Consider the following 24,691-nt stretch of genomic DNA (forward strand, 5'->3'; position numbering starts at 1 on the left):
CAAATTAGGTTGATCTTTTTTATATTTTTGTAACCCCAGATCTTTCCTACAAACAAATCTACTTCCACATTTGGTAAAATTAGTAGCAAAACTTTGTAGGTGTCATGGTCTGTATTTAAACAGAATTACTGAAATAAAGGCATTAGCATGAATAGTATGTCCACAATGTGAATGCTGCAAGTATTTTATCTTCATAGATGGGTAAATATAGCAGGTAAAGTATGCAACATGAATATTACGGGAATTTATCAGCAAAGTGTTTCACATTGAAACTAATGTATTCCTTATCTTACACAGCAATACTGACATCACTTCCACGTATTACTTCCCACCCTTTTGACTTTAAGGTAGATAACTACAAACACTTAGTAAAACAACCTTGCTTAAGACAATTTTTATTGTCATTTTACATCGTTGACAAAGACAACTACGCAGATACAACTATTATTCACAATATTACAAAATTGCAGGCTTTGACACTTTCTCCCCTCAATGTATTTTTGAAAATTTTACTTCACAATACTCTATAGTACATAATACATTTCTCATAAGTACAAGATCACTGCAACTGCCCTAAAATTTACTTACGAGACTGCTAATTTAAAAAAATTATACTTTATAAAGAGTAAAATTCCTGTACTGCAGTTACAAAACTTATCACTTCAATACTCTTCTAGTGTTACAGCAATACTGTGGTAAAAGGAACATTGTTTCAAAATAATACAAAGTGGTCACTGTACATTAAAACATTTGACAGTGTCCAGAACAGTGCAGGAGATATTCACAGAGGCAGGACAAGTAGAAAACTGACAACTTTCACGTATCTGCTGTTGCTGCAATATGAACTGCAACAGCTAACTCAGTCCTATTACTATTATAAGAAGGAATATATTAATAAAAAAGTTTAGGAAGTACAGATTAACTTTACAGTAGTACATTGATATAAAAATATAATCTCCATGTGAAAACATTAAAATGTTATCTTCTAAGGTAGTTGTAAAAGTGAACACTTATGGCAGCTCTCGGAATGTAGCAGAATTGAGCACAACTAGTCCATGTACTCTAAATTTCAGGAATGGACCTTATTACATTATGTATGATATATTTACAACATGTGAATTCTTATTAGCAACATGGTTTACCAAATGGCAAAGCCAGACACTGTAAAATATGGGACATAAGGAACATCAAACAGCCTGACTTGCCTGGAAGTACAAGTGGTACCCTTCATTTGCTAGCAATTGTTGGGAAAGTGTTATATAGTGAAACTGTTTAAAGCTCCATATTTTGGCACTTAAGACTGAAAGTACATTTTTCCATCTGTATTTTAAACTGTAGCAGTCTCACTGGTACATCGCTTACATTAACAACCATATATTATGTTAGTTTCAATAATTTTATTTATGCAAGCATGGTCTAAGTGCTAACAACATTGTCAGCCACTTTATTAGTACTCTCCACTGCTACTTTAAGCTTCTCACTAGTGTTCTCAGTCTTTTCTGTACTCTCACCATTTTCAACACAACTATTAACATTCTTTTTCCCTTCCTTTAATTCATTTTCAGTTTCTTTTACATTATCTGCAACATTCTGACCTTGAGCCTCACTTATTTTATTTTCATTATTTGATGATTCAGTCTTAGTTTCAAGTATATCATCTTTTGCAGTTGACACTGCATCAAGCTTCCCTGTGCCGGCAGGATCATTTTCCTTCTTAATAGCTATATCTTTGTTCACAGAGTTACAGTTAGCATTGTCAACCACAGGGGTGGAATCTATGGGAGCATCTTTTGTACATTTACTGCTTTCCTCATCAGCTGCTGTCTCTCTCTCAGCCTGTGTTGCTTTAGGTTTGTCATTACCATCATCTTTTACTGTACTGTTCACAGCTTCATCCTTATTTGTAGCCATGGGTTCATCATCTGTAACCATTGGTTCAGGATCTTCCGTCACCATATGTTCAGCATCACTTGATGAATTTTTTGCTCCTTCAGTGTCGGGCTTTGCTTCATCTGTTGCTACAGATTCAGCTTCATCTGTGACCATTGGTTCAGACTCATCTTTGATCACAGGTTCGGCTTTCTCAGTTGACATTCGTTCAGTGTCATCTGTGACCATTGGTTCAACATCTTCCATGGGCACATCAGTTTTGTTATCAGCTTTAATTTCAGTCACAGATGCAACACTATTAGCCTTGACATCTGAAATGACTTTTGTAGCATTGCCACCATTCACCTCAGCCTTATCACCAGTTGGGTCCGCCTCTGTCACAGAATCTGTATTACAACTATTTGGGGCTGCCTCCATCATATTGTCCTCAGGGGTCACCTCCACTGCAGTCTCTGCCTTACCATCATCTGGGGTTGCATCCACAGCAGCCTCAACCTTAGCACTATCTGGGGTTGCATCCACAGCAGCCTCAACCTTAGCACTATCTGGGGTTGCATCCACAGCAGCCTCAACCTTAGCACTATCTGGGGTTGCATCCACAGCAGCCTCAACCTTAGCACTATCTGGGGTCGCCTCCGTCACAACCTCGACATTACCAGCATCTGGGGTTGCCTCTGCCGCAGCCTCGGCCTTACCAGCATCTGGGGTTGCCGCAGCCTCGGCCTTACCAGCATCTGGGGTTGCCTCTGCCGCAGCCTCAGCCTTACCAGCATCTGGGGTTGCCTCTGCCGCAGCCTCAGCCTTACCAGCATCTGGGGTTGCCTCTGCCGCAGCCTCGGCCTTACCAGCATCTGGGGTTGCCTCTGCCGCAGCCTCGGCCTTACCAGCATCTGGCGTCACCTCCACCACAGCCTTACCATCTGACGTTGCCTCTGCCGTATCCTTGGCCTTACCACCATCTGGCGTGACTTCTGCTGCAGCCTCGGCCTTAATACAATCTGGTATCACTTCTGCAGCAACCTCATCCTTACTACCATCGGGCATCACTTCTGCAGCAGCCTCATCCTTACCATCATCTGACATTGTCTTCACTGCAGTGTCAGCCTTACCACCATCTGGGATCACCTGCGCCGCAACCTCGGCCTTACCACTGGAGGATGCCTTCACTGCAGCCTTGGCATTGCCATCATTTGAGGATGCCTTCACTGCAGCCTCAGAACCATCCGAGATTGCCTCCACTGTAGGCTCAGCTTTACCACTACATGGTGTTGCCTCTGCTGTAACCTCAGCCTTACCATCATGTGGAATTGCTTCCCTTACATCCTCGGCCTTACTGTCATCTACGGCTGCCTCCATCATAGTCTCAGTTGCCTCCAAAGCAACCTCAATCTTACCTCCATCTACGGCTGCTGGAGCCTTGGTCTCACTTGAGGGCAAAGCTGCTTTACCTTTAACCCCATCTGTTGCTGGAGAAATATCAGTTCCTACCCCACTGACTAGTGCACTCTCCTGTGCAACTTCTTTATCTTTTTGTTCTGATTCATCCTTACTTTTGAGGTCTTCTGTGCGTGCAGGTGTCAGATCTTCTGTTTCCATTGGTTCAGTCTTATTTACTTCGGATTCAGTCTTTTTAGTGACAGGTTCAGCTTCAACAGGTTTTAGGGATTCAGTCTTACTAACTGGAGCAGATTCAGAGTTATCAGTAGTGACACATTCAGTCTTTGCACAAATGTTTTCAGTCTTTTCTGTATGTGTACATTCAGTCTTATTTGGCAGCTCAGCTGTGTTAAGTAATGTGGATTCAGTCTTTTCAGTCAGAGATTCTACCTTTGTCTTACTGTCAGTAGCATCAGATGAGAGAGATTCTGTACCATCCTTACCAGATGGATGAGGTGAGTCATCACAAATATTGCTGTCATGTTCTCCCATTTCAGTCTTATCACAAAGCTTGGCCTTATCACTGCCAGCCAATTTAATATCAGTCTTACCATCAGGAACTACAGTGTCATTACCAGTGATTGGCAAGTTCTTAGCTTCAGGACTAGGACACTTTTCCGAAGATGAACTGCTATTCTTTTTTTCATTTAATATTGCATCTTTCGAATTTGTAGAGTTATCACTATTTGTTTTTATTGGAGTATCAATATTATTAGCATCAGATTTAGAGAGACTGTCTTTAGGACATTTGGGCCCATTGGTTTCTACCTGGTTATCAATATTCACATCCAACTTATCTGCACCATTTATTTCCAATGTATCTGTATTTGTTTCATTTGACTTTTTTTGCTCCGTAATTGCAACAGTACCCTTATCAGCAAGTACCTCACTACCAGTTTTCTTAGTACTGCTAAGATCATTGCTCACATTATCTTTGTCTTTGCAGCTGGTCTGATTTGCTTCTTCAATGCTGTCACACTGTTCCACAGCTGTTTGCTTCATGGAATCTGGCTGTACTACAGCCTCAACCATCTCAGTACTACTTACCCCTTCAGCTGCTTTTGATGTTTGAGTTTTATCAGCAATTGGCTCTTCTTGCATTTCCACATCCTGCATACTAGATACATCAACTACAGCAGAATTTTCCTTTCCCTGTTCTAATGTTTCCTCTTCAGATTTCTTTCTTCTCTTCACAGATGTTTCAAATACAATGTCATCAAATGACTTTATTACTGGAAACTCAAGTTTATCTTCATCTGTAATAGGAAGGTTTCCTTCTCTGACCACAATGACAGCCTGTAAGCCTGCTGATTTTGCTGCTCTTGCTTCTGTAATGGAATGAAAGACTAATTAAAATTCTGCCCCAACAGTAGGCCCAGTACACTTCACAGTAGCAAACATACCAATTTTTATTTTTAATGTTTGTCACTGGCAGAACTTCAGGAACATAAACATAACAAGTTAGAGATAAGAATGAATTTACCTTAGACTGCAATTAATGATCTTCAGTTTTTTATTGTAACACGATTGATTTTCAAGCTAATAATCTCTTCAGACATATCTGAACAGTTCCATACCCTGGAGAAGCATGTATACACTTAAGCTTTCCATCATTGATGGAAAATGCTTCAAAATTGATCATGTTACAATAAACTGTATATCATTTAATTACTTAATTGTAGTATGAACCAAATTAACTAAAATTTACCCACTGTATCTGCAAAAGCAATACATGTAATGAGCAAATACAACTTGTTACAAAATTACAAAACATGTCATCTTAACATCTAATCTGACTGACTCCTCATGAAGCCTTGAGTAAGCATGCTTTTTCTGTACACATGTTAAGAATAGCAGTCTTTACTGTCTTTACAGTACTGAGTTAAACACTGAGCAGACTTAGTTTAATTTTAGTTGAAGTAAAGAATGATAAAATAAACTTACATAATATGAGCTAACACAATAATGAAATGAACTTTGATTATATTGCTTTGTTGCCACAGATAGATCTTACCCCACAGTAATGACCCACTCAATGCAGCATAGTAGCATCAGATATCGGCCAACCATTTATTCAATTACTAATTATTTCTTTGACAACTTCCTCACTGTGGGAGTGTGCTGCTAGCTCATGGTCTGGATAATTTTCTTGCAGTAATTTTAAATTTCTCACCCAGCTCGCTGTTTATTTTATATTACTGCTGCTAAGATATGGGACAATGTATCACTGTGTTAGTTGAAGCAATAATGAAGGAATAGGTACAGGTTCGCAATTGTGAAACAACGGAATGGTGCAAAACAATTTTAATTGTGGCTGGTGCACTGTATACATAGGCACATCCACTAGTGGGTTATGAGTGCAATATGAATTCCACTGTTAACTGCAGACAGAGCAAGTAGGTGACAAAAGTACCCAAGTACACTGAAAGCCTCTGCAAGGAGAAGGATCTGTGCAAAGACACAATATGGACACCATCGGGTGTTTAATATTAGAGTCAGAGTTTAGCAGGGCTTTGGAAAATTTGCAACCCAGTAACAAGCGAGAAAAATCTGGACGCTACATGGAAAGATGGGTAATATACAATATGCACATCAACCAACAGGGTATAATAAGAATGGAAGACCAAACATCAAGTGCTCAGGTTAAAAATGGTGTAAAAGGCAGGGGATGCAGCCTTCACCTCTACTGTTCAGTCTATACGTAGAAAAAGCAATAACACAAATTGAAGGTTTGAGAGCACAATTAAAATTCAGGGTGACAGGATATCAATATAAGATATGACAACATTGCCGTCTTTGGTGAAAGTGAAGAAAAATTACAGGATCTGTCGAATGGAATGAACAGAAATGAGTACAAATTATAATTGAGGATAAACCAAAGAAAGACTAAAGTAATGAGGATTAGCAAACTGGCAAACATGAACTATACAAAGTTAAGAAATCTGCAATCTTTGAAGCAAAGCAACACGACAGCTGAAAGGACAACAAAAGCAGTAGTACAAGGATAATTCCTCACCCAAAGAAGTAAACTAGTAACCAACATTTTGGTCTAAATTAGAGGAAGAAATGTACATTTCAAGCACAGCATTAATCACAGACTGAAGAAAACCATGAAAGACAATCTAAGGATTTGAAATGATGCGCTATAGGAGGACACTTAAAATCAAGTGGACTTTTTAATACTAGGGATGAGCTAGTACTCTCCAGAATCACTGAGGAAAGGAAAATATCGAAGATGGTGATGAGAAGGGATAGGATGCTTTAACATGTGATGAGAGATCAGGGACCAATTTCTACAGTACTGGATATAGCTATAAAGAGGAAACCCTGTGACAACATATTGGAATGCATCCAACAAATAAGTTAGGACAAAGGGCACAGGTGCTATCTGGAGAGGAGGTTGGTAGAAGAGGAACTAAGCTGTGGTGAACGACATCACACCAGACAAGGAGCAGATGATGGATGCTGTCCTATCATTTGGAAAATTGATACCTTTCATTTCACTCATTGTCTGATTTCAAAAAGTCTAAAATATAAATACAATTTGTAGTCATTGAAAATTGGGCTCTGGCTACTAAACACAACAGACAATTGAAAAAAAAAAACCGATTTAAAATAATGTTAAAGAATATGTTTGCTTAAATAGTCTTAGCTGCCTTCGAGAGTGTGTCTTAATGATAAAATTTTATATTATATATGTGGTATTTTACTTCCATTCTTGTTTTCTGTGTACTGCTTCATTTCACGATCAGGTGATCATCTTCAATCATCAATCCCCCTCACAGTGTAGAAAGTACAGCTTTGTATTGACCATGTAATATGAATTTCAGTAAATACGTCCAAATCATGAAGAAGAAAATTCAAACTGCCCCGTAACAATTACAGAGGAAGCAATCCATTTCTGAACATGATACTGCAATTTAAATACTATCACTTATTCACTGTATTTTAATTTCGACTGCCTTTACTAATATTATAGAGTTATGCATGGTATGGATCATAATTAACTGAAATATTTCAGACTGCTTCAGTTACCCTTAAAAATTATTTGAAAGTGAATGCTATTATTGTGATTTACTCAAAGTGTTTACAGTGGAAGAACAACCTATGTTTTCAATGTTTCTAACACCTCAGAAATTTTGAATCTGACCAGAGTAAATCACATATTAGCATTGTTATCTGCAACAGGCAGAACGCATACTTTGTTGGTGCTACACATTTTTCTAAATTTCTGACCAAAAACTCACACTGCAATGTCGTTCCTTGTCACACCAGTGTCAAAGTTGGCACAGAAACAGCTAAGTAAAAAATCCGTGCAATTCACATTTATTTATATGTAACAGCTGACTTCGGAATTTGCCTTTTTGCGAGACCATGTTTGCAAGATTCACATGCCGATTTGACATTCTAGACTCATATTTTACTGTCCGCCTCACTTCTGCATAATCTTTCATTGATTCTATCAATATCTGTTTGTGCTAGGATATATTGAAATATTGAATAGTCATAAGTGCCGCAACATACTCTTATCGTCAATTGCAGGTTTAAACTTAACTGTGCTCTTAAAATTTGAGAATAGTAAGCCTATCTTTGTTCAAGAAAGTCTAATTTCATTGTATATGTGAGAAAATCGCCGTTTGACAATTTTCAGACACTTACAAAAATATTTTCATAAGTTTCCAGTACGAGTGTTTTTGGATAATTATTACACAGCAAATCAGTGTGTGATTCAGTTACTGTCAATGACTGTATCACCCTTAATTTCATTCTATGTTAGTGCAAATAAACATACACTTCTTAGAAATTTCGGATATTGTCTTTGTCCCATGCACAATCATCATCATCATCATCATCATGTTATTTGCTATATTAGCAGGTCCTTTGCCTCTCCATTTTCTGCGATCCATTGCTTCCTTCTTAAGGCTGCTGTATGTTGTACCGTCCATCATGTCATCCAGTATCTGGAATCTCTTCCTTCCTCGCTACTTTTTCCCTTCTACATTACCTTCTAAAACAGTTTTTATAAGTCCGTCATTCTTTCTTAATATATGCCCAATCCAATTTCTTTTTCTTCTCTTTATTACATCTAGTAACTGTCTTTTCTCTCCCACTATTCTCAGTACCTCTTCATTTTTTACTCTGTCCAACTTATTCTTTCCATCTTCCGCCATGTCCAGATCTCAAAAGCCTCCAGCCTTTCTGTCTTTTTTCCTCATAGTCCATATTTCAGCACCATATAGAAGAACACTCCATACAAGACATTTTATGAGTCTTTCTGAGTTCTCTGTCCAGACCGCTGCAGAAGATTCTCCTTTTCTTATAAAAGCCTCTTTTGCCATTGCTATCCTTGTTTTAATTTCTGTGGTGCACTTCCAGTCGGTGTCTATCCTGCTTCCAAGATACTTAAAATTTTGCACCTGTTCTAGTGTTTCTCCATTCAGCACAATTTTTATTTCCTTATTTCCTCCTATTGCCAATACTTTTGTTTTATTTGTGTTAATTTTCATTCCATATTTTTTTCCGTTAGTTGCAATGGTGTCCACCAAATCCTGTAATTCTTTTTCCCCTGTGGCTAGAAGGACCATGTCATCAGCAAATCTCAAGCACCCTACTTTTCTTCCTCCAACCGACGTCCTCCCCGCATTCCGCGCAGTGCGCGATTTTGTCATCACTGAACTGCACAATCTAATTTGTAGTAAATCAGTGTTTGTGATTTATTTACTGTAGCAGATATTCTATCATGTGTTGGATCTAGTCTTCCCTTAAAGAGCAGTATAACCTACATTTACTGTAAATTATCTGCTTCCAAGTTTGCTAACAACTGTAATTTACCCTCGAAGTTTTAGGAAATTAGTAATTTTTAGCATAGGTTTTATCTGTTACCTTAGCAGAAATCTGTATTTGCTTCAATTCTTACAGAAAATTTGCAGCCTCATAGCCCAAGAGATTAAAAGATAATCAGCAGGCTTAAAGTTATTTGTTCATTACCCTATAATACATTGCACAGCCAAAATGCAGCCTCATTGAGAATGATGGTCTTGAACACAGGATGAACTAGTTGACATTTGTAAGTCACTGGAAATTGCCCTGACCACTGTCAAATGATTGGCAGGTGCTGTAGACCAGTGTGTTGGAAGAGGTGAGGGTCATGCAAGAGGGTGATCCAGAAGTAAGACTCCCAAGGGAGCTCCAGCCACACAGGAAGGTGCTAGGCGAAATCTGTCAACACCACTGCACATAGCTGTTCCTCACTCTTGATTCCTCCTAGCTGCACTTTGCTGCACTGTGCAGTATTGGGTCAGCAGCCATCTGTAATGGAGTTGTCCATTGTTGATTTTGTTTTTGCACACAAAAGGGATTCCGTCTGTGGATATTCATTGTCAGTTGACAAGCATATGGCAACAAGTGTGTGTCCGTTCAACATGTCCGAAAATAGTGGAGGGAGTTTAGCGCCAGTCGGAAGGATGTCCACGAACAGATTGGAATACCTTCAGTTTCAGAGCCAGTTACAGAGATGGTCCAACGTGAAGTGCTTCAAAACAGGAGGATCAATATCCATGAACTTGTTACTTGTATTCCTGGGAGTTCTTCCAGAACAGTTGAAAGAGCTTTGATGGCAAAACGGGGGTATCCCAAGTGTTGCACACAATGGGTATGGGAGACGAAACATGAGTGTTTCATTTCACCCCCAAAACCAACTGAAAATCCAAACAATGGCATCACTCAGGGGCACCAGTCACAAAAGTTCAAACAAACTACCACTGCTGGTAAAATCATGGCCACTATGTTTTGGGATCATAAGGGGATAATGGTGACCAATTTCATAACAGCCTGGGACAAAAACTCAGTTATTGTGAAACCCAATGAAAGCTCAGGTGGGCTATCCAGAACCACCGGACAGAACTGATGGAAGGTTTAACACTGCTTCACGATAACACTCGAAAACGTGTATCCCGACAAAGCCAGTTGGATTGTCATGCCCTACCCACTGTACAGTCCTGACATCGTACCTAGTGATTATCATTTGTTTTCCAAGTTAAGGGAACACTTGAGTGGCCAACAAAGTTTCTTCTTTCCAACAATGTGAGTTTCTATGAGTAAACCAATGCTGTCCACTTGTAAAAATGAAGGGAACCGTACTTCGGGATCAAACCTCATACCTGTGGTAACAGTATTAAAGGTACCTTAAGTACTATTCTCTCCTGTGTAACCCTGCTTCCTCTGCAGGAAGTACATCTCTCATTACTCCCCACTTGACTGCAAGTGGCGTTTCAATGGTATACCTAAGTGTCCTGAATGGAGAGAATGGGGATCACAGGTGACTCAGGGTGTTATAACATTCCCCTAATCAACAAGATCAAGGTGCTGTATTCCATTGCAACTGAGCCAGTGGACCTCACTTTACCTATTTCGGAAAAATCTGTTTTGCCCTGTGTCAAGAGCAGGCAAACAAAGCAGTAGGTTCTATAGTTCCATTCTTTTATCTTGGCGGCTTGCGCATGCCCGCCCAGACGCGGGAGACTGCTGCGTTGCCAGCTTGCAAACAATGTACGCACCACGAGAAGCAGCACCATAGTACAGTATAGTTCGCAAACTTACGTTTAGAGGGGAGCACGCAGTTTATAGAGTAAAGCCACTATGGCCACATTAACCCTTTCGCTGCTACCGACGTCCTCCCCGCATTCCATGCAGTGCGCGATTTTGTCATCACTGCATAGCTCGCCTGTGCTGACACGGTGTTCCGAGTGCTTTGACACATTTATCATTCGATTTCACAAAAACTATTTGTCCCGAAAATTTGATTTTTACACATCATCTTGACTGATATCTTCCCCCCATAAATGACTTAATTTTGTTTCGATGTTCAATGCAGTTATTGTGCAGCATTAAATGTAGTAAACCATCGCACGAAATTTTGAAGAGTTTGCAGAGGTAAAAGTCCATAGCGTATACTTTCCGTATGGTCTATTTTAGTTGCCACAATGTTGAGAATGAAATGTGGACAAGATACCTAAATTTCATATAAAATTTACTGAATAACAATATCCCATTTAATTTAAGTACCAGATAGGTGTCATATGTAATATTGAGAAATATTCCGTCTTTCGCGACTGTAACAAAAGTTTTATTTATACCAGAGTCATTTCGCTTTTTTCTAAAAAGTTCTGATTAAAACAAAATTGGTGATGTACACAAAACTGGAATTGTGGGCGTAATAAAACATAGAAACTAAAATGTATTGTCGGTGAGGCGCAGTGCGCAAACAATTTGTGTTTGTCACAACGGACACCAAATACTTGACAAAACATAGATCAGTCGACGAAAACATTGAATATGATATCGCCAAAGCAGCGAAGTAAAGAATTGCATCAGAGAATCAAGTAGCTCGGCAACGTACAAGCCGAAATTCTGCTCTAAATAATACTTTTAATACTGTCGCAAAGAATATATCTCAATATGAATAGTAAAACAGCGACTGCAGAAGAGAAGATATGCAAACAAAACAGATAACATGAATATTTTGTGTGTGCCTTTTCATTGTTTTTAACTGCTGTGAAAAGAAATATTGGAGGACAAAATTAGAAAAACCGAAAACTTATATGATTATAATGAAGAGATAAAGCACTAGAAATTTCAAAAAATTACATTCAAATGAATAAAATTCATGAAGTAAGACACTTTGATATTGTTTTTAAATAAAGAAAATATTAAGTACCGAACAAGGTTTGAACACAGAACCTTTTGCTTAACAGCCAAACACCCTGACTACTACGCTAACACAGCTCGTCATTCAACTGAATTCATGGAGGACTCTAAAATATCTCAAAAAATACCGACAAACACTGTTGGTATACTATGAATTATTCACGTTTCGTTGAAGTACAATAGTAAACAAACAATTACCGCTCTTCTTTATTGCAGAAAAGCAGTTCGTGAGAATGATACAAATACCTTTCCTTGCTATTGCCTGTATTAGGAGGCTTATTGCTCGTTTGATTTAATTAATAGAATATGAAGCAATCTGTATAAAGAATGCTTTTTCCAAACTTACTATGAAAGAAAGTCTGCTACCAAGACCTTGCTTTTGTTTAATTACTTTATTTATGACTGAACGTTTCTAAAACTGAAGCTACTCGTCCATGCTCTGCACTGCAGTTGAGCTCTGGCAACGTCGTTCTGTTCACTGGCTGACTGTTTTGTGACGTCAGATGCGCAGAACGAACCTAAACTCTACTGCCGTCATAAATGACATGCACTTTAGTAATAATCAGTAGTTCAAATACATTACAAATTATGGTATCCTTAGGGAAACAGTTTCAAGGGACAAGAAAGGACACCAGGTGCAACCAATGTGTATGCCTGGGGGCTTCAACATGATGTTATGCCACAGAGGGAAAAGGGTGCAAGCAACTGCAGATTGTGGCACATCCTGGAACTAATGATGCCTGTCATCTGGGCTCCAAGGTCCTACTTTGATCATTCCTGTAACTTGCAGAGATGATTGAGAAGACCAGCTTTACACATGGAGTTTCAATGAAGCTCACAATTTATAGCATTGTCCCCCTTGGTTCTGAATCCAATGGAATGACTAAACTAGATACTTTGAAGGTTCTGGGACAAGCTACACTATGACTTTCTGGACTTGCACCATTAAGGTTGAGAGCTGTAGGGTCCCCCTAAATGGGTCAGATGTGCACCAGACCTCACAGTCTGCTACCCAGGTAGCCGACAGTGTGTGGTGTGCACTTTTAGAGCAGGCTACTCTCCATCCAATCCAGATAACAGCAGTAAGAAATCCACAAGTATCAGTCTAAGACCAAAAGAAATGCCTGTCACAGGTGAGTATTAAAATTCTTGTTAACTGCCAAAACATTAGCACTATGCCAGCCAGCAACACGACAGTGGTGTCTGCATAGTATCGCTCTGTGGCCAGCAACAGCAGAGCACGTTAGTATCTTTTGCATTCTGTTGGTGTTTTGTTTAGCCGACTGGGAAGAAGACATTGGATATCTTTGGTGTGACGTCATATGCGCATGAGATCGCTCTCTAAGTTTTATATATTTTAGGTTTCAGATACATATTTTAAGGGTTTTTGTGATAATATTTATTATATAAGTGACTTATTATTAGTTTCTTCATTCACCTCTGCCTTTCCTGTGTTGTGACCAGAAATTTGTGAGTGTTTCACACCGAGCAACTTAACCTCTTACCTGTGTTTACATTCCATGCTGACCAGTTGCAGCTGTAGAGGCACATCGAAAGCTAAGTACTAATTAATTGTTTGTGTATAGTGGTTTATTTAGAAACTTTAGTAGTCTTCAACCGGTGTTCTTTGTGTTTTCTGGTGAATATTTCAGAAGTAGTTTTTGGGAAGTGTTTTCAGTTTCATTACTGTGTCATTAGACGTTTGATTTTCTTTCTGTGTTAGTCTTGGATTATATTCTCGTTTGTTGTTGTTTAATACTATTAATAATAGTAGTTACTTCCCTTGTAGAGTAAGTTTGTGATTACTGTAGTCAGTTTAACAACATCTTATTGTAGTAGCAGAACTTAGATAAAGTAGTTTTCTTGTTTCAATAACTAAAATTTTACCATGAGAGAGAAGTGTGGGCTTTATCATAGGTTCGCGAGTAGTGAATTGCGGTGTGAGACTTGTTCGAAGTATTTTCACTGGGGGGAATGCAATGGGGAAGCCATTGGGCCTTCTGGTGAGATCCTCTCCTGGAACTGCAGGTTATGTAGCAAGAGTAAGTTGATAGAGGAGCAGGAGTGTAAGATCTGTGCCCTTCAGGTGCAGTTGAAAAACTGCACAGGAGGATCTACATAGGATGAGGAGGGAGAAGGAAGTTGGGGAATGGGAGCTGGCTGTTGGCAAGAGTTCTGCTAGGAGGAGATTTTCAGATAGTTTTACTATTGGTGTTTGCAATAGATATGACTAACCGTCAGAGTCTAGTGGAGAGGAATCTCTAGTAGCTGTAGATGTAGGAAGTATGCAGCAGACCTCAGCAGTTACGGTGGCTAGGACAGATGCAAAGTCGAAGAGAAAGAAGAAGGTTCTGCTGTTAGGTAGTTCTCATGGCAGAGGTGTAGGCCAGCAGTTGCAGGAAGTTTTGGGGAGTGAGTACCAGGTCACCAGTATTGTGAAGCCTAATGCAGGATTGGCTCAGGTGACTTAATATAGGGGGGTTATGTAGGGATTTTACTAAAGAGGATCAGGTTGTGATTGTGGGTGGGGCTGGTAATAGTATTGATATGGATGGGGAGTATGACAGATGGTGACATGGAAAAGATAGCCACTCAGACTGGCAACACGAATGAGCTTTTCGTGGAACTGTTTCAGCATCACAATCGGCCTCATCTTAATACAGCCGTCAGGCGTAATAACATGAGACTTGGGGGTGCGCTGATGACAGAAGGCATGGGTCACATTTCAGTGGTGTCGGTGGAGTCTATCAGCAGGACGGGTTTCACTAGACATGGCCTGCACCTCAACAGGTATGGGAAGGGGAGGTTGGCAAAGCTTATAGGTGACAGCACAGGTGGGGGTGGTGGGATCACTCATTCCTGTAGTAGTGGGTGCTAGAGCTGCACCTTTTTTTAGATTGAAGTAGCTGATAGGTATTCCTGAATAAGGGAAGTCTCTCTAACAAAGAAACCACTTTCAACAAAGCTTAGGTATCCAAGTAATGAGGGAATTAGTATCTTTCATCAAAATATACAAGGTTTTATCTCTAAAGTTAGTGAACTGCTTATAGATGTTGACTCAAATTATTGGTATATCTGAACACTTCTTAAATAAAGAGAATTCAGAGGCTTCCTTTACCAGGATACAGGTTGGCTGGCAGCTTTTCTAGGAGCTCTTTGCGGTGTGGAGGGAGTAGTCATGAATGTGAAAAACGGTATCCCATTTGAGTCAATTGATGTTTCAAAGTCCTGCACTGAAAAGGTGTTTGAATGTTGTGCAGGTGTGGTTGAATTTAGTGGAGTTAAACTTCTAACTGTTGCTATTTATAGATCCCCAGACTCCGATTTCACAATATTTTTGCTAGAGCTAGAGGAGGTTCTTGGTTCACCTTATAGGAAATACAAGAAGTTTGTTATATGTGGAGACTTCAATATTAATTGTATAAATGATTGTGCAAGGAAAAGGATGCTGGTAGACCTCTTAGACAAATGTGTTCTGAGACTTATCCAAAATGCTCCTCCATGATACTGACAAGAGGGAGATTGAGTTAATAATTAAATCACTGAAGACCAAGAACTCATGGATATGATGGGGTATCTAGCAGAACACTTAAGTATTTTTCTATGTATGTTAGCCCAGTACTTAGCCATATCTGTAACTTTTCCTTTAGGAGTGGTCGGTTTCCTGACCGATTGAAGTACTCAGTAGTGAAGCTACCTTATAAAAAGGGAGACAGGGATAATGTTAATTATAGACCTATTTCTATGCCATCGGTGTTTGCTAAAGTTATCGAGAGGGTTGTATATACAAGGTTACTGCAGCATTTAAATTCACATAATTTGCTGTCAAATGTACAGTTTGGTTTTAGAAATGGCTTAACAACTGAAAATGCTATAGTCTCTTTTCTCTGAGGTTTTGGACAGATTAAATAAAAGGTTGTGAACGTTACGTGTTTTCTTTGATTTAACGAAGGCTTTTGACTGTGTTGACCACAAAATATTACTGCAGAAGTTGGAACATTATGGAGTAAGGGGAGTAGCTTACAATTGGTTCCCCTCTTACTTTAAGAACAGAAAGCAGAAGGTAATTCTCCGAATACCGAAAGTGGTAGTGATGTTCAGTCCCAATGGGGCACTGTTAAGTGGGGCGTTCCCAAAGGGTTGGTGCTGGGGCCACTGCTGTTTCTTATTTATATAAATGATATGCCTTCTAGTATTACAGGTAATTCAAAAATATTTGTTTGATGACACCAGCTTGGTAGTGAAGGATCTTGTGTGTAATATTGAAATAGTATCAAATAATGTAGTTCATGAAATAAGTTCGTGGCTTGTGGGAAATAATTTGATGCTAAATCACAGTAAGACTCAGTTTTTACAGTTTCTAACTCACAATTCAACAAGAACCGACATTATGATCAGACAGAATGGGCATATTATAAGTGAGACAGAACAGTTCAAGTTCCTAGGTATTCGGATAGATAGTAAGCTGTTGTGGAAAGCCCACGTTCAGGAGCTTGTTCAGAAACTAAATGCTGCTTTATTTACCATTAGAACAGTATCTGAAATAAGTGATAGTTCAACATGAAAAGTAGTCTACTTCGCATATTTTCATATGCTTATGTCTTATGGTATTATTTTTTGGAGTAATCCCGATTCAAAAAGGGTATTTGGCTCGAAAATGGGATGTCTGAGCTATATGTGGTGTAAGTTAGAGAACCTCTTGTCGACCCCTATTCAATAGTCTGGGAATTCTGACACTGCCCTCACAGTATATATTTTCTTTAATGTTGTTTGTTGTTAGCAATACTAGCTTATTCCCAATAGTTGGCAGCTTTCACTCATTTAATACTAAGCAGAAATCAAATCCGCATGTGGAATGCAGTTCATTCACCTGTGTGCAGAAAGGAGTGCAGTATTCTGCTGCATCCATTTTTAATAAGCTACCACAAGAACTCAAAAATCTTAGCAGTAGCCCAAACACTTTTAAGTCTAAACTAAAAAGTTTCCTCATGGCTAACTCCTATTCTGTCAAGGAGCTCCTGGAAGAGCTGAAAAATTAGCAAATTCCATTGTTACATTGTTGATTTTCTTTATTTAAACTTATGACTTGTCACCTGAATATGTTTCTTACGTTTCATTTTATCTGTTTCTACTATCGTGTTATAATTTCATGTATTGACTCGTTCCATGACCATGGAGACTTCTCCTTAATTTGGTCCCACAGAACAATAAATAAAGTAGGAGGAAAAACAGTAGTGATAGCAGCCCTGTAGGAGCTCTACATGTTGTACAATTCAATTCATGTGTTTAGTGCATGGCACACACACTCTAATAGGGAGAGAGGGGAGAGGTGTAGGGGAAGAATTGGAAGCTTGTGAGGACAATTTTGTTTCCTGGAGGCAGAGAACAGACACTGCGATTCTAAGAGCAGCCGTAAATCCTCTAATTGAAGGCCACAAACTTTCCATTGAAGGAGAGCCATAACAAGGAAGGGGAGGAGGGAAAAATGAAGAGTGTGTCACCTCAGCTGCTGCCCAGTGCCAGCCTTCGAAGACACTGCTACAGGGCACAGAGGCTGGAGGATCCCACTCCACGAGATCTACAGAGGCATCAGCTTTCTCCCCCTGTCGATCTGCGGAGCCCAGGGAAGGAAAACAGTTGGTGGTGCACACCAGCGACACGGAGGTCATATAGATTGCATGATGACACCATCAAAGACGATCTCTTAGTGAAAGAGAAGTCCGTTTGCCTTTATTTAACTTCTCAGAGCCTTTCCAGTTGGGAGAGGAAGACTCCTCTGTTGGCCAGAGGGATGTAGGAAGTCTTCACAGCAGTATTCTTTCTGACCTGCCAGTTGTGTAGCAAGTGACTTTGCCCCAGGACACAAAGGTTTGGTGGCTGCTTGTACAGCTGAATGAGGAGATTGCGATGCTACCATGACACTTGGCAATTTCACAACCTCAGGCTGAATTTGAGGCTGCATGTCTGCATGGCCATGTCCTTCGTGGAGCGAGATGTAGCAAAAACAGTACTTTAAGTGCCAGGTGGTAGAATGCTGGGTTTGCAACTTGCCAATAACTTGAGCGACTGGGTACAGCAATTTTACTTTTGAAATTTCCTGGCAGATTAAAAGTGTGTGCCAGACAGACTCTTACTTGGGACCTTTGCCTTTCATGGGGAAGAGCACTTGCCCATGAATGGCAAAGGTCCCGAGTTCACGTCTTGGTCCGGCCAGGAAGTTTCATATCAGCGCACACTCCATCATGGAGTAAAAAATCTCATTCTGCAAACTTTTTCCTTTACCTGAATGTCCTGGACAGCCTGCTCATCGAGATACAGTGGACAATCTAGAGATGAGGCAGCATGGCCACATGTGTGTGTACCGCAGGTTACACATCTGGCCGAAGTCAACAAGACATCCCAGTGTGGTATGTATGACACTAGTAGCAGCACATCGGGTTTGGAATTTACGGTCAGACTGATGACTTCATAGCCTGCTTTGATCTTGGACAGAAGCACCACTATCAAACAGTGCATGGGCACTAAGGAGGCGTCTACCTTTTTCATCACCTGATGGACGGCAATGACATCCTGATCACATAGGTACGTTTAAAGTTCTGCCTCAATCAGACCATTGAACAGAGTAATATAAATACCACGGGAAGAATTCCGAGTTCTATCAGCCTTGAGAAACAGGATAGCTGTGGAGAAGCTTAGCAGCAAGCAATAATTGTGTTTGAGAACCAGAAGTAATCTCCAAAAGCAAAGTGCCATCGCATAAATGAGAGCAGAATTTCACAGGGCTGGCAACTACATTAATGCCTTTCTGAATAAGAAACAGACTAATTGTTGCAAAGGACTGATCATCTTCAGTATGTTATACCATAAGGAACTGTGGTGCAGCTGGGAGGGTCTTTGAATCAGGAGCTTCATTCTGTTTACATTTGGTAGACATCGACTGCAATGATTGGCTCCTAGCAATAAAATCTCTCATGACTACCAATGGGGAGGGGGGTCCATCCACCTTGATTGTTCACACCTAAGGTTACACCTCCCGAACATCTGACAGAGGGACCAATCGGCAATTGGGGAAGGTAGCAGCTCAGCTCAGGCAAGCAACCCTCCCCAGGCCTGGCTTGTACCAGGGGTATGTGTGAACCCTACCTGTCAACCTGAGCCTGGGAATTACATGTTACCCAGTCACCTGTTATGCATCAGACGCATGGGTCTGTCTTCAGGCGTGCACAGGGAGGACGAAGTAAAAGAGGAGCCTCAAATGCCAAAGCAGAGAAAGGATGGAAGAAGGTAAACAAAGAAAGGAAAAAATAAGTGAGAAACAGAGGTGAAACTATCTCAGCAACTGAAAATGCTCAACACATTCCCTAAAACATCCCAGACATATTCCCCAAGGGAGGGGGAAAAGTAATACCAAGAATAATGACACATAGCACGGAACGGAAAACATGATGCAAAGGCTGGGGAGGTTGTAGGGATATGAAATGGAATGAGTGCATAGGCTCAATCATGTGTTAAGCAGGAGTATACTTCAACTGACTGGTAGAATACTGGGAATGTGCACTTAGTCTACAAATGAAATTGCTTACAAACCACTCATGTGACCAGGTCTAGAATATTTTTGAAGTGTGGAGGCCCCGTAACATAGGATTAGAGGACTGTACAAATGGTCATAGGCTTGTAAGACCAATGGGAGGGTGTTACAGTGATGAAGAAACTTAACTTGTTGACTAAGATAGACAAACTACCCTGAGAATGTTTCAAAAACCGGCTTTAAATCATGACATTATACTACAACCCCTTATGTATCACTCACATGGGTATCTTGAGGACAATATTAAACAATTACAGCACAAGCAGATGCCTTCAATCATTCTTCTTGCACTCCATAAATGAATGGAATGGGAAGAAAGTCTAATAATTGGTATAAAGGAATGCACCCTCTGGATGCACTTTGCAGTTGTCTGCTGAATATGGATGTAGAAGTACACATCTGTTCAACTACATCTGCTATTTCTGAAGGAATCCATGACAAGCTCTAAGTGGTAAATATGATTTGTTCCACAACGGTTACTAAATTTCTGCTCACAAAGTGGATGGTCAAAATGAAAGCATTTTTTTTAGTGGTTCCATATCACACACATCGTGATTGCTTACACAAAGCGTTTCATTGGTACACACAACCAAAAGCAAAGTATTTTAAGCTGACTTTTACATTTTCAAGAAAGCAAGATTTTACATCACTTCTGCAAAATTTTCACTCATATCTGAATATCAACAGATTCAGATAATTGCAAGTAGTTGCGAAAAATACCTGGCAAAAGTTGGCCACTAAAATGATTAAATGGGAACACATTTTTCAAGCAAAACACGAAACTAGAAAATTAAAACATTACCCTCTTGCTGAATACTCACTACGTACAATTTTTTTACAAATTATGAAAGATTTGGATGAATGAAAATTTATTAAATGAAATTGGCTTGATACCACTTCAAGTAAGTTTGTTTTCATTCGGTGTATTGCTTTTAAGCACTTAAAAGCCCATTTCACAATTTAGGTAGGCAGGTAAACACATCAACAAAACAAATGATTTGTATTGCTCTCAGAAACACTTTCACAGTTGCAACAAAATATTCAATGGACATTTAAAAAATGCGAACAGCAAGCAATGCACACCATTGTGTCAGTATTAAACAGTGAATTACACTAACCTAACCTAGGCCAGAGACCAGTCAAATGGTGAAAACAGGTTTTATTCTTACATAACCTCATTCAGAATCACATCTATTTCATTTCCTCACAATGGACGATCTTCAAAGCTATTGTAATGTAAACTGCTGGATTAATAAAATTATGAAACCAGCAACATCAAATCACTTTTCCTACATAAACCATTTCCAACATGATCAAAACAGTATTACTGTGGAATGTACTACATATAGTGTACTACTGTATTCAGTACATTCCACTATACATGTGAGCTGCACAACAATGAAACTGCCATACCCATTGCTAAACATTTGAAAGGTGTATTTAAACTAACCTTTTGGAACATCTGTGAAGAATATAATTTCTTCACTTCTGCACTTCAAGGACTTAACAATGTTGGAATAGCTGCTCTCTTCCACTTTTGGCCCCACTGCTGTATCGAAGTAACCCGAAAAAAGCTGCAATTCACAATAGCATTAAGACATTTGTAATATGAAAGTCTGAGGGTAATTATCCCTCAGCATGGCAAAATACACACTAAATAGTATGGCACACTAATAGCATATTCTGTACACAAGCAGAGTTTCTCATGTCTTCACAGATACAGAATTTGCCCAAATTTTAACCATGGAAACTCAGAAGTGTTAATAATCAGATTTCAGTTAAGTGTTTCTTCAAAGTCTATAAATGCGCAATTGTTCAAAATTTAGAGTTTTGTAGCTATAAAGCAAGTTGTCAGTTCACGAAAAGTTAAAAGGAAAATTACTGTTTTGATGAATTACAGCATAAGGAAAAAAGATAGCCAGCAGTACCTCCACGCACCACAACATTTCAAGCAATATCATGGATCCACAGAGACTCAAAAGGAACAAGATATTAAGAAAAAAGAACAATAAACAGATCACACAAATTATGTGCAAAAAAGTTCTATGCACTAATGAAGGAGGAACATCCAAATGTGGCTAAAGTATGTTCTGATATGTAACAAATTGAGCCACTGCCAATGCCATCTGTACATGAAATTCTTTTAAGACAGGTTTGGCTACACAATTTGTGCATTTTGATTCATTACAGAGCCTTGATAAAGGAAAGGACTGATTTTTAAACTTAGCTTAAAACAAGAGCAAAAGGACACAACCAAGTAGCCTCAGTTCTACATGAAATATATTCACTATTGCAAATATGGACAACCAGCTGTATAATGGAATAACAATGAAAATTTGTGCCAGACCAGAAATCTAACCTGGATTTCCTGCTTTATGCGAAAAGCTGCTAACCACTTTAGCTACCTGTGCGCAACTCATGGCCAGACCAAAACTTTGAAATCTCGTTCATGCATCACAACCCACACACACTCACTACTTCCTGAAAAGTGGGACATTTTAATTGATGTCCATGTTCAAAGCAGCACAGCATCATACCTTTTAACACAGGCATCAAAATACTGTATTTACCCACCTATACCTGGTGGTGGTTGTTGTCTTCAGTTCAGAGACTGGTTTGATGGAGCTCTCACTGCTAATCTATCCTGTGCAAGCCTCTTCATCTCTGAATAACTACTGCAACCTACATCCTTCTGAATCTGCTAAGTGTATTCATCTCTTGGTCTCCCTCTACAATTTTTACACCCCCCCCCCCCCCCCGCCTCCAATATTAAATTGGTGATCCCTTCTTTTAGTCAAGTTGTGCTACAAATTCCTCTTCTCTCCAATTCTATTCATTACCACCTCAATAGTTACATGATATACCCATCTAATCTTTAGCATTCTTCTGTAGCACCATATTTCAAAAGCTTCTATTCTCTTGTTGTCTACACCGTTTATCGTCCACGTTTCACTTCCATACCTGGCTACACTCCACACACACACACACACACACACACACACACACACACACACACTTCCAGAAAAGACTTCCTGACACTTAAATCTATACTCTATGTTAAATTTCTCTTGTTCAGAAATGCTTTCTTTGACCTATCCCTTGGGCTGGGGTAATGGTTGTGTATGATGTGGCAACTAAGTTAAACTACCACTATACACTAATGGTTGGATGCCCAAGCCGTCACAGAATGTGTGGCTTGACGACTTTGCTACTCAGTAAAGTAGGACAGTGATCTGTGGCATCTCTATTGTAAAAGCAGAATGCTGGGGCACGCACAAGTAGTCCAGAACACACCATTCATTGTACATTGCTGAACATTGAGCACCGCAGCACGCCACCCCTACATGTTCACCCCCCCCCCCCCCCCAACATTATCAACTACGATTGCAGTAGGCACAGGACTATCACGATTTGATCATTCATTGATGGACACATGCCAGCTCTTCAGGTGAGTAACATTTTTTGCTACACTAGGTCGATGGTCGTGTCCACAAATGCTGTCTAGGCGAATAGCAGCTCGAAACTTGCAGCACTCCACAAATGCAGTCTGTCATCTTTCAGCAGTATAATTGTACGCGACTTGGAGCCAGACTCTTGCTACTGTGGTATGATGAGCATTATAGTGAACTCATAATGTCTCAGCTAAACTCGCCTGACGTAAATCTTATGGAACATACTTGCATCCCTATCAGGCATCATCACCACATACACAAATCGGTGTCCTGTTATTTACAAAAATTACGTTACCTGTGCATAGACATCTAATACCACATACCTCCACAAACCTACCTTCAGATTGTCTGATACCCTATAAGCAGAATCAGTGATATTTAGTTCCGAAGATCAACACACAAACTATTACATGGGTGGTCATAATATACTGACTTACCAGTGTACTTCATGATGGCTGTAATCATCACAGAGCCTGTTCCTTCGCATGTGCATGCACATCCAAAGGAACACTATCGTTCTGCTTAACAATGGCAGTGCAATATCATTGCCTCTGTTCTATTGGATTTTCTCAAACATTGAAGCTTCCCAACCAGAAAATTGTTCAAATGAAATTTTCAGACTCTTGTACCATTCGAAATAAATATTCAGTAATGATGTGCACACTAATGGGCAGCATGGAAGAAAGCAGAAAATCTAAGAAGCTGGTCCATTATTTTCCCATTTGTGATGATAGATATAAAACAGACTGTTTGGTAGAGTGGATGAAGACTACTGGAAAAAGGAAGATATTCTTTCACCAACAATAATATACAGTGCTCGAACAACATGGCAATGTCTTGATACTAAATGAAGACTGGCAAACAAAGGATCGGAAATCCCATGCACTGGAAGCCCTACAATCCAAGATGCCTGTCAAAATAACAGCTCAGCAATTGATGGCTTGTAGGAAGCCCAGGAAGGTGATCTTGTCAGTATCTGACACCATATACTTGAAACCAAGCTCCAATTTTTTATTTTCAGGATCCAAAAAACTGCTTGAAGTTTAGAAACGAACACTGAGCAAACTGAAGTTCTGAAAAATAGCACTACAAGCTACTGCAAGTAACCTTTGCCGTCAAATGTGAGCAGCACTATATGGGCACATTTTGCAGGCACAAAGATAAATACTGGCACCAAAACTCCTCCCTTAGCAAAGGTACAAAAAAGGAAGGTGGTGAGTCTAGCACTCACCCATTAAAGACACCAACCATTTCCTTAATTGAAATCTGTGCCACTCCCACCACACACCTTCCTTGTCACCACTTCAGCCCATGATTTTGTTTGGATACATTGATGACATCTTTGCCATATGGACTCATTGTGAAGCAACCTGGTATCTCTTAATACCTCCTAACTAATTTTAACAGGTTCCTATTCTGAATCCCATGCCACTTTCCTTGCTGATCTCATCCTCACTGAAGGGCCAACTACACACTTTTGTCCACATTAAACCTATTAAAGCGTACTTACATTTTAACAGTTGCCATTATTTCCGTATCAAACATTACCTCCCATATAGCCTTGGCATTTGAGGCAGACTTATTTGTCTGGATGCAAACTTTACAGCAGTACACAATC

The 24,691-nt window shown here is 39.7% G+C and overlaps 1 protein-coding gene across 5 annotated transcripts in view; it reads right to left on the minus strand.

Annotated features, from left to right (window-relative positions):
- Positions 1-379: 379 nt before the first annotated feature.
- Positions 380-24,691, minus strand: part of LOC126480828 (enolase-phosphatase E1) — a 42,785-nt gene continuing 18,473 nt past the window's right edge. Inside the window, exons 5-7 of one of the 5 annotated variants that reach the window (XM_050104170.1) lie at positions 21,072-21,195; positions 2,950-4,655; positions 380-2,910 (exon numbers count right to left, since the gene is read on the minus strand). In XM_050104170.1, coding sequence (XP_049960127.1) covers positions 1,417-2,910; positions 2,950-4,655; positions 21,072-21,195 — 3,324 coding nt within the window. In that variant the 3' untranslated portion in view covers positions 380-1,416. Of the gene's footprint in view, positions 4,656-21,071; positions 21,196-24,691 lie in introns of all 5 variants that reach the window. The other 4 variants (XM_050104173.1, XM_050104171.1, XM_050104172.1 and 1 more) reach the window with 4 other exon arrangements.

The sequence above is a fragment of the Schistocerca serialis genome, chromosome 5, assembly GCF_023864345.2.
Source record: "Schistocerca serialis cubense isolate TAMUIC-IGC-003099 chromosome 5, iqSchSeri2.2, whole genome shotgun sequence".
NCBI lineage: Eukaryota > Metazoa > Arthropoda > Insecta > Orthoptera > Acrididae > Schistocerca > Schistocerca serialis.